Source organism: Lepisma saccharinum, chromosome 1 (genome assembly GCF_977018435.1).
Source record: "Lepisma saccharinum chromosome 1, izLepSacc3.1, whole genome shotgun sequence".
Lineage (NCBI taxonomy): Eukaryota > Metazoa > Arthropoda > Insecta > Zygentoma > Lepismatidae > Lepisma > Lepisma saccharinum.
Window position 1 is genome coordinate 2197606 of NC_139229.1, and position 13657 is coordinate 2211262.

General features: G+C 41.5%; 1 protein-coding gene across 1 annotated transcript in view; it reads left to right on the forward strand.

Moving 5' to 3' along the window:
- The window catches only part of LOC145979614 (PCNA-interacting partner-like), a 119969-nt gene that overhangs the window by 33629 nt on the left and 72683 nt on the right, over nt 1–13657 (forward strand). The window contains exon 5 of the mRNA XM_083112580.1: nt 5754–5964. Within this exon, the coding sequence (XP_082968706.1) occupies nt 5754–5964 (211 nt within the window). The remainder of the gene's footprint in view (nt 1–5753; nt 5965–13657) is intronic.

Sequence of the window (13657 nt, forward strand, 5' to 3'; positions counted from 1 at the left end):
GAAAGTATGGAGTTCAAAAGCATAGAGGCACAGAATACTGACGACAGCGTCCGTCTGGGCAGCAGTGCCAGAAACAAGTGATAGAACACGAGTATTACATGAAGATCCTTTCACCAGTGTTTACTGCAGGATTGATGGTGGGTTGTGGTTAGGGGGGAATGGGAAAATACTTATTGGGTGGCTAGGTATGGGGGAGGTGAAGAGTATGGGGCAGGTCTTGCACCTGGGTTTGTTGCACTTGTGGGCTGGGGTGGTGGGATGGCTGCGGTGGGTGTATTATGGACCAAGATGTTCTTGAGGTTGGGGGGGAGGACATCGGAAGATGACCCTAGGTTTGTCCCGAAAGATGTGTCTGGTGTTGGGAACACTGTGGAGGATGGGAAGGAGGGAGTGGATGGTATGTTTAATTATCAGGAGGTGAAGGTGGTATTGGGTGATCAGAGCAGGAGGGTTAGTTTTGGGTTGTATGGCACAGGTGTGGGACATGGCCCTGGTTATTTGCATGTTGATGAGGGTGAATGGGGTAGCCCCAGTTGATTAGGGCTTGGTGCAGGCATAGGTTGTAATTTTGGCAGGATGGGGGGATAAGTTGAGGTGTTGGCCTCTAAGGGCTAAGGAGAATGGTATGGCTTTTTTAGTGTGGTGGGGGTGAGAGCTGGAGTAGCAACTGGAGGTGGTTGGTTGGTTTGATATGTATGGATGTTTCCAAGTGGTCCCCTCGATGTGGATATCCACATCTAGGAAGGTCACTTGGTCATTGGAGTGGAACCAGGTGAATTTGAAGGTGGTGAGTTGTTCAGTTGGTTTAGGAAGGTGATGAGGAAGGTTTCACCATGTGTCAAGAGGAGAATAATGTCGTCAATGAATCTGAGCCAGAATAGTGGTTTCAATTGTTGGGACTCTAGGAACTGTTGTTCCAGCCTGCCCATGAACAGGTTTGCATAGGAGGGGGCCATTTTGGTTGCCATGGCTGTGCCACGTACTTGCAGGTAATGCTGGTCTCTGAAGTGGAAGTTGTTGCAGGTGAGTACAAGGTTGGCTAGTTGAATCAGGAAGTGGGTGCTGGGGCTGTGTTGTTTGGGTCGGCTGTTGAGGAATGATTCCGTGGCACGGAGGACATGGGCATGGGGAATGTTGGTGTATAGGGAGGTGACATCAACAGTGGTGAGGATGGTGTTGGCTGGTAGAGGTGGTAGGTTGTGGATGATGTCAAGGAGGTGATTAGTGTCACGTAAGTAGGAGGGTAGGCTCTGGACAAGGGGTTGGAGATGGGAGTAAACAAAGGCTGATATGCGTTCTGAAGGTAAATTGTAACTGGACACATGGGGTCTCCCAGGGTTGTTTAGTTTGTGGATTTTGGGGAGGAGGTAGAAAGTGGGGGTGCGGGGGTTGTCTGGTATGAGGGTGGAGATGGTGGAGTTGGACAAATTCACGGATTTTTTTCAGATGTGAAGTGGATAAATCAACCGTGGTGGGCTTGTAGGTGGTAGGATCAGAGAGTTGGTGGGAGGCTTCCGCCACATAGTCAGAAGAGTTCCAGACTACTGTGGTGCACCCTTTGTTTGCAGGGAGGATTTTAATATCTGGGTTGTTGCGGAGGGATCGGAGGGCTTGGTGCTGGGCTGGGGTTAGGTTGTGGTGGGATGAGGTGTTACGGATGTATGAACCATCCGAAACGTTGGTGACGACAGCAGTTATGTATCTTTCGAGGGGGTGGTTGTTGGGTAGGGAAGGAGGGTCGTGAGAGGAGGGTGGGTGAAACTGGAGGAGACTGGGATGAATGTTTGGGGAATTGGTGTTGCAGGAAGGATTCTTGGCCTAAGAGTACATCCATCGAAGTCTGCGGGTGAAAGTTTTGATGTCGAATAGCAGCTTGAAATTGTTGGGGGGTGAGGCTGGGAAGAAGGTGAGGCCTTTAGACAGGATGTCGATTTCGCCGGTGGTGAGGTTGTGGCTAGCAAGGTTCAAGACGGAGGTGCAGTCAGTGGGTGCTGCGGGGCCAGGAGTGTCGATGTGCTGGGCGCATGTTTTGTCTGATGACTGGTACTCTTCAGTGGTGTGGTGGGTGGGAGAGGTGCAGTTGGTGCTAGTTTGTGGGGGTGGAGTGGGTAAATGCAGGGTGGGTTGGGTCGTAATGGACATGTCGTTTTGGATTGGTGATGTGGTAGTGGGAGGAGGAGGGGTCATCCTGCATTCAGGGCTTGTCGGCATAGAATAGAAAGTTTCTGAAGTTGTTTCTGGTTGATGTTGTTGGCAATGAACTGGGAAAGGTGCCAGGGGGTGTTGATTTGGTCATGGTTGTTCCCTGGGGGTCAGTAGGAAAATCTTGGTAAGGGACTGGATGGAAATCGGGAGTTCTGCAGCATGATGGAGCTGGGATTTCTACATGGTTAGGGTTAGTTCGACAGCCAAATTTCTCTCTAGGGAGCAAATTTTGGGTTGGATGTTTGGAGGCTTGGCAGAGAATGGAAGTTTGAGGGTTAGGCTTTTTGGGGTTTGCCTAATATCAGGCATGGATGTAATAAGCGTGTGGGGCAAACAGATTTGGTGAAGGAAATGAGTGATCGGAGTTGGGAGAGTTGGCGAGAGTTGTACACAACAGGGTTCATATTCAGATAGGTTTGATTGGTTGATTGATTTAGTTTATTTTACTTCACGTTTTGTGCCTCTTGGCTAATTTTCGAAGATGGGGATGAGTGATAAAGTGATGAAATTGATGAATGGACATTCACAAACAACCAAGCTCAAGCAGCATTCGAACCTGGGACCCTTGGCGTCGCAGCACGATGTGCTAACCACTCACCCACAGGGTCCGGCATATTCAGATAGGAAAAAATATATAAGGGATAGAATGGGAAAGAGTACCGGAAGGACGAACAAACAAAAATTGTGTAGGAGACAGTAAGATGGCAACACGGAAACAGTTCTTGAAGGTGATGTTTTGGCTGTTGGTGTGGATGGCAACTGTGAAATTGGAGTTTTGGGTGGAGGATGGATGGTTATTGATTAGGGCTGAGCCGATACCACTTTGAACCAATACCGATGCCAATACTCTCACCGATATCCACTGATACCGATACTTGTATAATTCCAAATTTAAAATAACAAAGATTATATATATATAAATTATGTGTGTGTGTGTGTGTAATTATTATTATTACATTTTATACGTATTCATTTCTGACGAGGGGCGATGAATAATTTATCCCACCAAACGATGCTTTGTTGCAACGATGCATCTCAGCTTTACATTTTTTTAAAGTGACAATCGATCAAATGTTTCAAATATTAGAGAAATATTAAGTGAAGCTAAGAGCAAGGCAATTGTGGTTGTCATCCTCCTCTCCCCCAATGTTAAAAAATGAGATCATGCCTCTTCAACCTCCTCTAAAGCTACAGGATCACTCTTCCCAAACTTATCAGGCGATTGACTACAATACAGTGATATTCCGAAGTGACTTTGCTTTCGATATACTTTCGGCAAATGATTTTTAAGAAAAATTAAACGTATAGTTCTATCGCTTGGCGTGGGAGGAAATCCAAACCCATCACTACACTTTCCAGAAACTAACTGCCATCATCTGTCATTCAAAGAAAATTATTCCCGTGCCGCGTTCCTTGTGCCAAAACCCAGGTATTTGAATTTCCAGGAAAATGCTATGTACATGTTGAGACATGTCCACCACTTTCATGGGCGATGACCTTTTTGACTGTGGGAGGTCACTAAAGAGAGGGATGTCCGCAAACACCAAAGAAAGCGGAAGGATTACCCACAGGTGTATTGTTGGCTTTCGGGACATCATTGGGGTTATTGTTACATGAGACTGCATCTGTACGAACAAAGTCTGGTAGACTTCGAAGAGAACTAAAGAGAAGCAGTGAACTCTTATGGGGATAATTTCACGTTATGCTTCATTTGCAAGATACTTGACCACGAGTCTTATCTGCGTACGGAACATTGTGTCATGCATTTGCTGTTCCCGAAAACTTGAGAACAAGTTCATTTAAGAAATGCACAACTATTTTTCATTTTTTTCAAAACCAAAGGTAAGTTGGAAAAGTGAACAAAACTTTGAAATGGAAAAAGACAATTGGTTTTGGCCGCGCCTCTAGCGAATCAAAAACAATGGTATCGGCTAATATCGGTGCAAAAATATCAACTGATAATTACCGATACCCCCAGTATCGGCTCAGCTGATATTGATCCTAAAGTTAAAGGGGTGGAGGTTTCGCCAAGGTAGAAGTTGCCGCAGATTTGGCAGATGAGGTTGGATGAGTGGCAGGTGCCCTTGGGTTGAAGGGTGAACTCACCTGCCAGGGTGTGGATCTCTAGGGTGGGGGAGGTGATAAGTATGGAACAGGTCTTGCACCTGGGTTGATTACACCTGTGAGTTGGGGGGGCGGGGTGGAAGAGGTGGGAGTGTTTTGGACCAAGATGTTCTTAAGGTTGGGGGGGGGGGGTGACTGAAGATGACCCTAGGTTTATCGCGAAAGATGTCCCTGGTGTCAGGATCACTGTGTAGGATGGGAAGGAGGGAGTGTAGGGTATGTCTGATTTTCGTAATGTGGGGGTGGTGTTGGGTGATCATAGCTGGAGGGTTGGTTTTGGGTTGTTTGGTGTGGTAGTGGGAGGTGGCTCTTGTGATTTGTTTGTTGATGAGGGTGGAGGGGAAGCCACGGTTGGTTAGGGCTTGGTGCAGGCATAGGTTGTAGTTTTGGCGGGAAGAGGAGGATGAGTTAAGGCATTGGCCTCTAGGGAAAATGAGATGGCTTTTTTGGTGTGGTAGGGGTGTGAGCTGGAATAGTGGAGATACTGGAGGTGGTTGGTCAGTTTGATGTGTATGGATGTTTCCAAGTGGTCTCCCACGATGTGGATGTCCACATCTAAGAAGGTCACTTGGTCTTTGGAGTGGAATCAGGTGAATTTGAGGGTGGTGTAGTCGTGCAGTTGGTTTAGGAATGTAGTGAGGGAGGGTTCACCATGTGCCCAGAGAAGGAAAATGTCATCTATGAATCTCAGCCAGAGGAGTGGTTTTAGTTTTTGGGAATCAAGGAATTCCTGTTCCAGCCTGCCCATCAATAGGTTGGCATAAGAGGAAGCCATACGAGTGCCCATAGTTATGCCATGTATCTACAGGTAATGCTGGTCTATAAAACTTGTGAACAAACAAAAAACAAACACTTTAAACTGGAATCCAAACCACTGCGTGCCTCCACCAGGTATTGAACTGAGAATTCCTTGATTACAAGGAGACAATGATATAATTTTCCCATATGGGAGGCCCTACTCAAATAATAACTTGCACGATGATGATAACATGTTCAGTGAGATGAAAGCTACCAAATGCAACTTTAAAATGTGATATATTAATTCTTAAAACTTATCAATGTGGTTTCAATTTTGTAATAATAGGCTCTCTCAAATGTTTAATTTTTGCAATATTTATTCTTTTACGTGCAAACTGGTAAAATTTGCAAGTTCGTATAGAAAGTGCATATTGTGCCACATTCATGTAATTTGAAGAATTTACAAGCATGAAAAATGTGGTTGTGGTGTGTCATTAAGTACAACAAAAATATTTTGTTTGCATTCATTTATATTTTTTGGCATCACATTATCGAAAAATCAAGGTTGCTGTTTATAGGATGTGCAAAGTACATACGCGTACAAGAATAGTTGAGTAGACTGGGTGTGATTTGGCCCATACGAAACCAAATACGTTGTACATTATGACTTGTATTTCTTTTAACAGTACAGCTGCTAAGAAAATCATCTCCATAGTAAAGAGGCAGCTGCTGAGTGCAAAGGAGACTCTGGTGAAGAGGGAGTCTGTGGAGCAAACAGCAGAAGGATTTGCTTCCATGGCGGAGGATGTGAGTAGCTCACTCAAGACAGAATCCTCTGGGAGCCCCAACAGAGATGTTTCTTCAGGCAGGACGATCTTCGGCCACTTCACAAAGAAGGTACGTGACACGTTAGGTACATATGGTTAATTAGGTGAAAGATTGCTATGCTTGAGTCTTTCGGCTTTGAGTTGAAGAATGGTGATTCTTGATTCGAGAGTTTGACTGTTTAAGTTTAACCTAAGTAAGAGTCACTGCAGATGCTTCAAGTAATGCTGAATTAATCGTCTCATCCAAATAGGAAACTGAAGGGCTCATCCTTCTTGCTTGTATTGAAAGATTTGGGAGAGGAGGGTGGAGCATGTCATAATGTGGTTTAAACTTACACAAGAGGAAACTTAGTTGTTTGTGCATGATCTTGTACTTACGAGGGTCACTATTTATATTTTGAGCCTTGGCAACACTGATTGAAGTTAGGCGCGATTTGACGTTTGCACGGAATCGTCTGGCATTATTGACCATAATATACTTCAAATGTTTTGTCAATAGCTTCATTTGTGTTGTTTATGTTGCCTTGGAGATTGCGCGACAACAATAAAATGGAATTAACTCGTGAACATTTTCGTGCGATGATTTTTTACGATTTTCGACGTGGATTATTAAGACAAGAGTGCATCGATCAACTTACTTCCACATTTGGCGATGAAGCCCCATCCTTTGCCACTGTGAAACGCTGGTATAATGAATTTAATCGTGGCCGCCATTCGCTCACCGACGAGATTCGCGAAGGTCGTCCAAAATCAGTTGTTGTTCAAGAAAACATTGATGCTGTGCAAAACCTAATACTGCCAGATCGTCATGTGACATACTGTGAGATTGAGGCAGCCATAGGCATTAGATCCACCAGCATATATAAAATATTACATGATCATTTAGCTGTGAGAAAGGTATGTTCTCGTTAGATCTACACAATTTGACAAAAACTCAAAAAGACGCTCGTGTCAATTGGTGCAAACAAATGCTCAATAAATACAATTGTGGTGCTTCAAAAGACGTATATAAGATTGTAACAGGTGCCGAATCATGGATATATGCATATGAGCCGGAACGTAAACAGCAGTCGACTGTATGGGTGTTTCAAGATGAACCCAATCCAACAAAAGTTGTTCGCGCTCGAAGCACATCGAAACAAATGGTCGCCTGTTTTTTCGGGAAAACTGGTCATGTGGCAACTGTGCCTTTAGAGGAACGTAGAACGGTCAACTCTGAATGTTACACAACAATTTGTTTGCCAGAGATCCTCGGTCAAATACGGAAAACAAACAAACGCCGTCGGATCATTCTTCATCAAGACAATGCCAGCTGTCACACATCTCGTCTAACAACCGACTTTATGAACAGTCAAAAAATCGAATTGATGGGTCATCTGCTGTACAGTCCTGATTTGGCACCCAATGACTTCTTCTTGTTCCCGAATGTCAAGAATAAATTGCGTGGACAACGATTTTCGTCGGCGGAAGACGCCGTTGATGCGTTCAAAAACCATATTATGGAGGTGTCTCAAGAAGATTGGAAACACTGCTTTGACAAATGGTTCGAACGAATGCAAAAGTGTATTGACCATAAAGGAGAATACTTCGAAAAACAATAAAGCAGTTTTCAATGCCAAATTCCTGTTTTTTCATTGTTAGGCTCAAAATATAAATAGTGACCCTCGTATTGCCATTGCTGTTTTGGTCCTTCACTTCTCAAGACATACTGACCTTGTTACCGAGAGGTATTTGGTCATGGAGTATCCATTTCTAGCCAAGCAAGGGGAACGGTTTCACACTGCCACTCTTTTTGGAGAACAGGCGAAAGCTACCAGAGGAACAAATGGTCCTCCAACTCCTTTCTTCAAAAGTAAGGCCTGACTGCTTCTGCTCTTCGATGGACTACAGTTTCGTAGATTGTGAAAAAAGAAGTGCAGTTCTGCAGAAACTGGTTATGAAAGTTAGGAACAGAGACCATCACATCAGTTCTCTTGAGGAGATTATATTCGTAGACATATTTATTGTTATTTCAAGAGAGAACATTCAAGTATTTTAAGGCTTCTGCTGTCACTCTGTCAGTGTTAATTCTTTATTTGAAGTTTGAAGAAATGACTACGAATACAAGAATTGAATGGCAAGATAGACTGTTTCTGTGCAGGAACTGAAAATTAAACATAGTATGTCCACATGAGGCATCAGTTCCAAAAGCTGAACTGATGACTAGAGGCACATATTTTTGGTAAATAAAAGAGAAACATTTCGGTACAAAAATAGTCAAGTTCGGGTTCAAAAGCGGTAAATAAAATAAAATTTCAGCTGAAGCAAAACAAGGTGGGATGAGGAGCTGATTTTGCCTCGTGATATCACAAGGGAGGTAAGCTGCATAAGTACTTTTAGTATTGCATGAGCTCATGTATCGACGTTGTTGGTAGACCTACCCGTCTGTTAATGTATTTCGAAGCATGCTAGCGTGTGATCCGTGTGGTTCTTTGGATAACGAACAAATCATTATTTGCACCGCGTGGATGGGCGCGATGTAGATGGACGCCATTGATGTCTGAAATTTGAATTCATAACATCTCGAGCGCAACGCGTTTGACATTTGATAATATATAAAGTGGTAATTTGGCCATGTTAAATATTGGACGTTATATGTCACAGAATTGTTTGGTTTGATGTACATTTGATATTGTTAATTTCTCGTTGATCACATATACCATATGTATATATTTTTCACAGATATGTATTGCATGGTGTGCATTTGGTATTGATAAGTTCTGGAAGGTCACATGACCATATATGGTAATTTCACGATCAACGTATTGACAGCTGATTCACATATCATAGTTCAATAAGGAGATATACTCCTAGGTATTAAAAACAGTATATGTTTCAGTAAGGTTGAAAAGTTCTGTTCAAGTTCTCTTAAATCAGCTGACTGATAATGCTCGTATAAGCATGAAACATGTGTAATTATTCAACATAATAAATGGGTTCATTGTTTCTTTGTGTTCATATTTGCGTTCTGTAACATTTTCTTTCATCTGTATTTGGTTATTCGTGACAATGCTTAAATGTTTAATTCTTCCTTTTCAGAGGGGGGAATTCCGCTTGTGTTTGTAAATTGGGTTAGTGTCGTTATTATGGAAAGTGGGTGTTGTTATTTGTAAATTTAGTATTTTCTACTTGGCATCATAAAGTATAGAAATTTCATTCCCAAGTGATCTGCACGCGTCACCGGCGCTATAAGGCAAATTTTCTTAAAACAATTAAATTCGAACAAATGACATTTAGCACGTCTCAAGATTGTTGAGAATCAGTTGTTGAGTAGTTGCTGCCCGGTTTAAACCAAATAGTTTGAACATATTTTTGTTCAAACATATAAGTTTGAACGAATGTCACTTAGCTCGTCGCACACTAGAATATTCAAAGGTCAATTACCTTCTCTCTCTCTCTGTCTTAAATAATTTATTTTTCATCATTTGGCAATTCAATTAAAATCAGTATCTTATTAAGTAATCAGGCAGGGTTTCGTCTGTCCCACCCGTGACACAAAATTGTCCACTTGTAACTATAAATCCGAGAAAGTATTTTAAGGGTAGTTATGTTTAATCAACAGTGTTTAGTTTCATATTTCATTACACAGAAACTGTAAGAAAATTGTTGCTGAACTATCAGTAGAATAGTTACTTTAATATTAAAAATGTCGTTTGCTTGTCCCACGTGTGTAATAATGAGTAAAAAGCAACACTTTAACAATGTGCAACAATGGACATTTCAACTCAGTGTTTTTTACAGCAATTTTAAAAACTACACCCTGGAAAAATGACCCCTGCAAGTTTTCACGCTTCTCTGCATTCAGTTTAAGGCAGAAACTAGGCGAGGCTAGCATTGCGCTCAAAACACGATCTGCCATGTTGATACATCATGTTTGTGTAGCTAGGTTTGTCGTCTGCTTTTTGAGCATTCAGTTTACGTGTAGCCTACGGAGAGACAACATGTGCGACAGTTTAACGATCTGTACAGATTAAAATAATGGAAGAAAGAGCAATAGTGGAAGGGAAATTATGCTTTGAAATGATCATTCTTCTATTATTCTCCCTGCTACCCACGTGCAAGATAAATGAAAGAGGTCTCCCGAGTGCAGGTTCTCCAGTCATGCAAAAAATATTCCTTCTGAAATTAGATGCTGAACAAATTTTCAAAAATAAATTTTAAGCTTATATTTGTCGAAATTTAACCTGTAGTGCAAAATAAGAATGAGATAAAAATGCTGTAATAATCTTTTCATTTTCTTCACTTTATTTAAAAAGCCAGTTTTACTTTTCTTTCCAGGCAATCTCAGTTTGTTTCCTTTCTGTGTGGGTAGTCACTATAAATTGTGATAAAATATTTTTGTACAGATAAGAAAAAAATATAATGTAGAAGATTACATCGGTTGCACAGAAAATGTCAATATTTAGAATATGTACGATGATTACAATGAAATAATGTGTATGAATAATGTGTATGAGATCACATACTGAAATGGTACGATATATTTTCAATTTCGTGTTGCGAAAAAGCTGCTCATCTCATTAGCCGAGCTCATTTGTTTGGTCGGCTCACAACTTCACCAGTAGGGATGGTATCGAGACAAGACGAGACATGGCAGTCTCGATCTCATTTTGAGTTGTTAATGTCTGTCTCATGTTCATTTGTCAATGTCTCATTGACTCTCTCATCTCAATTTCAAATGGCATTTCTCGTCCCAAGTCTGAAAAAAATATTGGATCACAGTACAAACTTTCAGAGTTCATAGAAGTTATTAAGACAACTTTTCTTAATGACGTTTTTTGTTTGACGTCTCATTTCAGTGCTACCAGCCCTCGAGAATGGGATATTATGCAAACCAAACCTACGATTCAGAATTACACCGAATAAACTGCCATTGTAATTATTAATTATACACAAAATTCATGATTTATCTGATGAAGTTGACATATCCAATATCGTAACGAAGTCTTGAACGAGATAGAGAATCTTGGACACTAAGTATCACTCTCTCCTCGATTTTCCAGAGGTGTGTCTCTTTTGGTCTGTTCTTGTTCTCGTCTCGATTATTACAAGCCTATATCAGTCTCGTCTCAATTTTCACAAGCCCATCTTGGGTTCTTCTCGGTACCAAACCATATTAACAAACAAATGTTCCAGGTTTGAAACTCGAGTTGGGTAAACTGTTCCTCTTTGTGAATGTTCTTTATTGTTGGGTGCTTGCTCCATCCTTAGGATACAGCTGGTGATGCTTCTGTGGTTAACATAATGTGTCTCATGCATGAGACGAGATGGCGTTTTCACGAGACGAGACGGGACAGTCCAAAATTTCGACTCATCTCGTGGGCAACACTAGTTAACTTGGTGGAAAGAAGACAGTTTGGGTGATACCACTGAGAATACTATACTCTCTGGTGATACATAGATGGTGCTGGTTGTTGTTGGTGGTAGTGGTAGTAATGGGGGTAGTGCTCCCCTGAACCCCGATTTCGAACACTGCTTATCTTCATTGTCGCGATTTTCCAAAGGTGGAAAGAAAAGTGATGCAGTAGAAGAGAATACTAAATTAACCATGTGTTCTCGTAGTTACAATTACAAAAAAGCAATGTAATAGTAGGAAAAATACATAATTTTGCAAAATATATATTAACTGAAGAAAACTGTTGTTTGCTGCAGGAAATTAAAAACTCCGCATACTTTTTTTTATTGAAGAAAATGACATGTAAACCCGAGTGTTCTAAATGTATTGTTATTTTAAAATTTGTGGACAAAATATTGTGACGATAATAATTGTAATTACAGAAAGGCATTCTTGTAACAATAAATTCTTGTCAGTCAGAACCAATGTATTGGCAATGAACAAGACAGTTTAAGTGTTCAGTCTTTGACTATTGGTGGCAGTATTGCTTTGTCATTTTAATGGAAAAACCCTTCACCAAGTGGCTGAATTATAATAAATGCTTCCACTGTTTGGACATAATGCATCTGAAGAAATAGAGTGCTCGTTTTTATACTGGAATTCTAAGATACTTGTGTGTTGTCGCTTTCATGGCCCACGCAAAGTTCACGTGGCTAGCAGAAAGCCCTGCCTGCATGCCTCGCTGATAGATGACATCAGCATATGTCAGATGCCGTTTTCACTTCAGTGACGTAGGTGGTGTATTTCAGCGATGTTGGAAGGCGTATTTCTCAAGAACCAAAACAAATATCGCTGAGATATTTTTCACACATCATTTTTGTGTCATAACCCGTAAAATGAATGGATTTGAATTGTTTTTTATGTCATAGTGGAGAGATTCATTAATGGTTCAAGGGGTCCTCGGGGGACAAATAACCTAATTTTTTTAATTTACCCATACCACCAATTAACACCAGGGTTGCTACACATTGGAAAACAGGGAAACATCTGGGAATTTGGCTTGTCAGGGAAATAGCAGGAAATTTTACAGATCATCTGAAATGTACGTGCATTTTGGAGTCTGCAAGAGAGTTAGTTGCAAAATGAGCAAATGGTTCATTCCACTTGCAATTCCACTCCCCAAAAAGATTCAGTTTAGAAACTTGTTCCTCTCATCCTTACGATTCTTAGTCTGGTACAGAATTATCGTTCCTTTGACATACATACATAGACTCTTTGGTAATATATTTATTTTTCAATTTTTATACTAGGTTTTAGAAAGAATATCAAAGTAAAAGTTGCAGACCAGTTATAATCAACATCATTATAGGAAAGGGCTGTGAAGAATAGGTCTATTATTTTACAGGTCTTGGTCTTGTTGGAATATACATTTTGGTGTAGCAAGAAACAAAATTTTATTAGCAACATTATAACACTAGAAGAATTTTACATAATGAACGTTAGCTTAACTTATCTGGTGATTCTGCACAGAGGGAGTGCCAGCTTGGTCACTCGCACGATGTCCCATGCTTGATAAAGATAATTGTTTGTGTATTCGGTTTATTACGAGTTTATACGAGGCGCATGTCAAAAAAAAAAAAAAAAAATTAAACAGGTTTAGCAACACTGATGAAGTTGAGCATGCGCAGGAGCATGCCCTAGTATTCTGTGCTTGCAACAGAGGTAGAATCGTCAGAGTGGGGTTGCATACGTGTGCGTAGCAGTAAGGTGAAATGGCTGCCGTAATACAAAATCCCGCCAGATGTGAAGTGAGATCTGTCATACGATTTATGAACGCCAAAGGACAGAATGCAGCTGACATCCATCGGGAATTGTGTGCCATTTATGGACCGACAGTGATGAGTGAAGGGAAGGTCAGGCAATGGTGCAGAGAGTTTCGGGAAGGGCGTTCAAATGTCCATGACGATGAGCGTAGCGGAAGGCCTAGTGTTCAGACGGATGATCTGGTGGAACGAGTTAACAAGAAAGTGCGTTCCAATCGCCGGTTCACATATCTGAACTCGCCAAAGAGTTTTCAGAAGTGTCTGCGAAAACAGTGCATCGAATTGTGACTGACAACCTGGGGTATCATAAACTGTGTGCGAGGTGGGTACCAAAAATGCTGACAGACGCTCACAAAGAGCAAAGAAGGACAGCTGCACGTGATTTTTTGGCTCGCTGGGGGGAGAGTGGGGATGACCTCTTTTCGCACATAGTGACTGGGGATGAAACATGGATATCGTATGCCACTGGGGAGTCGAAGCAGCAGTCAATGCAATGGTGGCACTCTGGTTCTCCTAAAGCGAAGAAATTCAAACAAACACCATCAGTTCACAAAATCATGGCAACT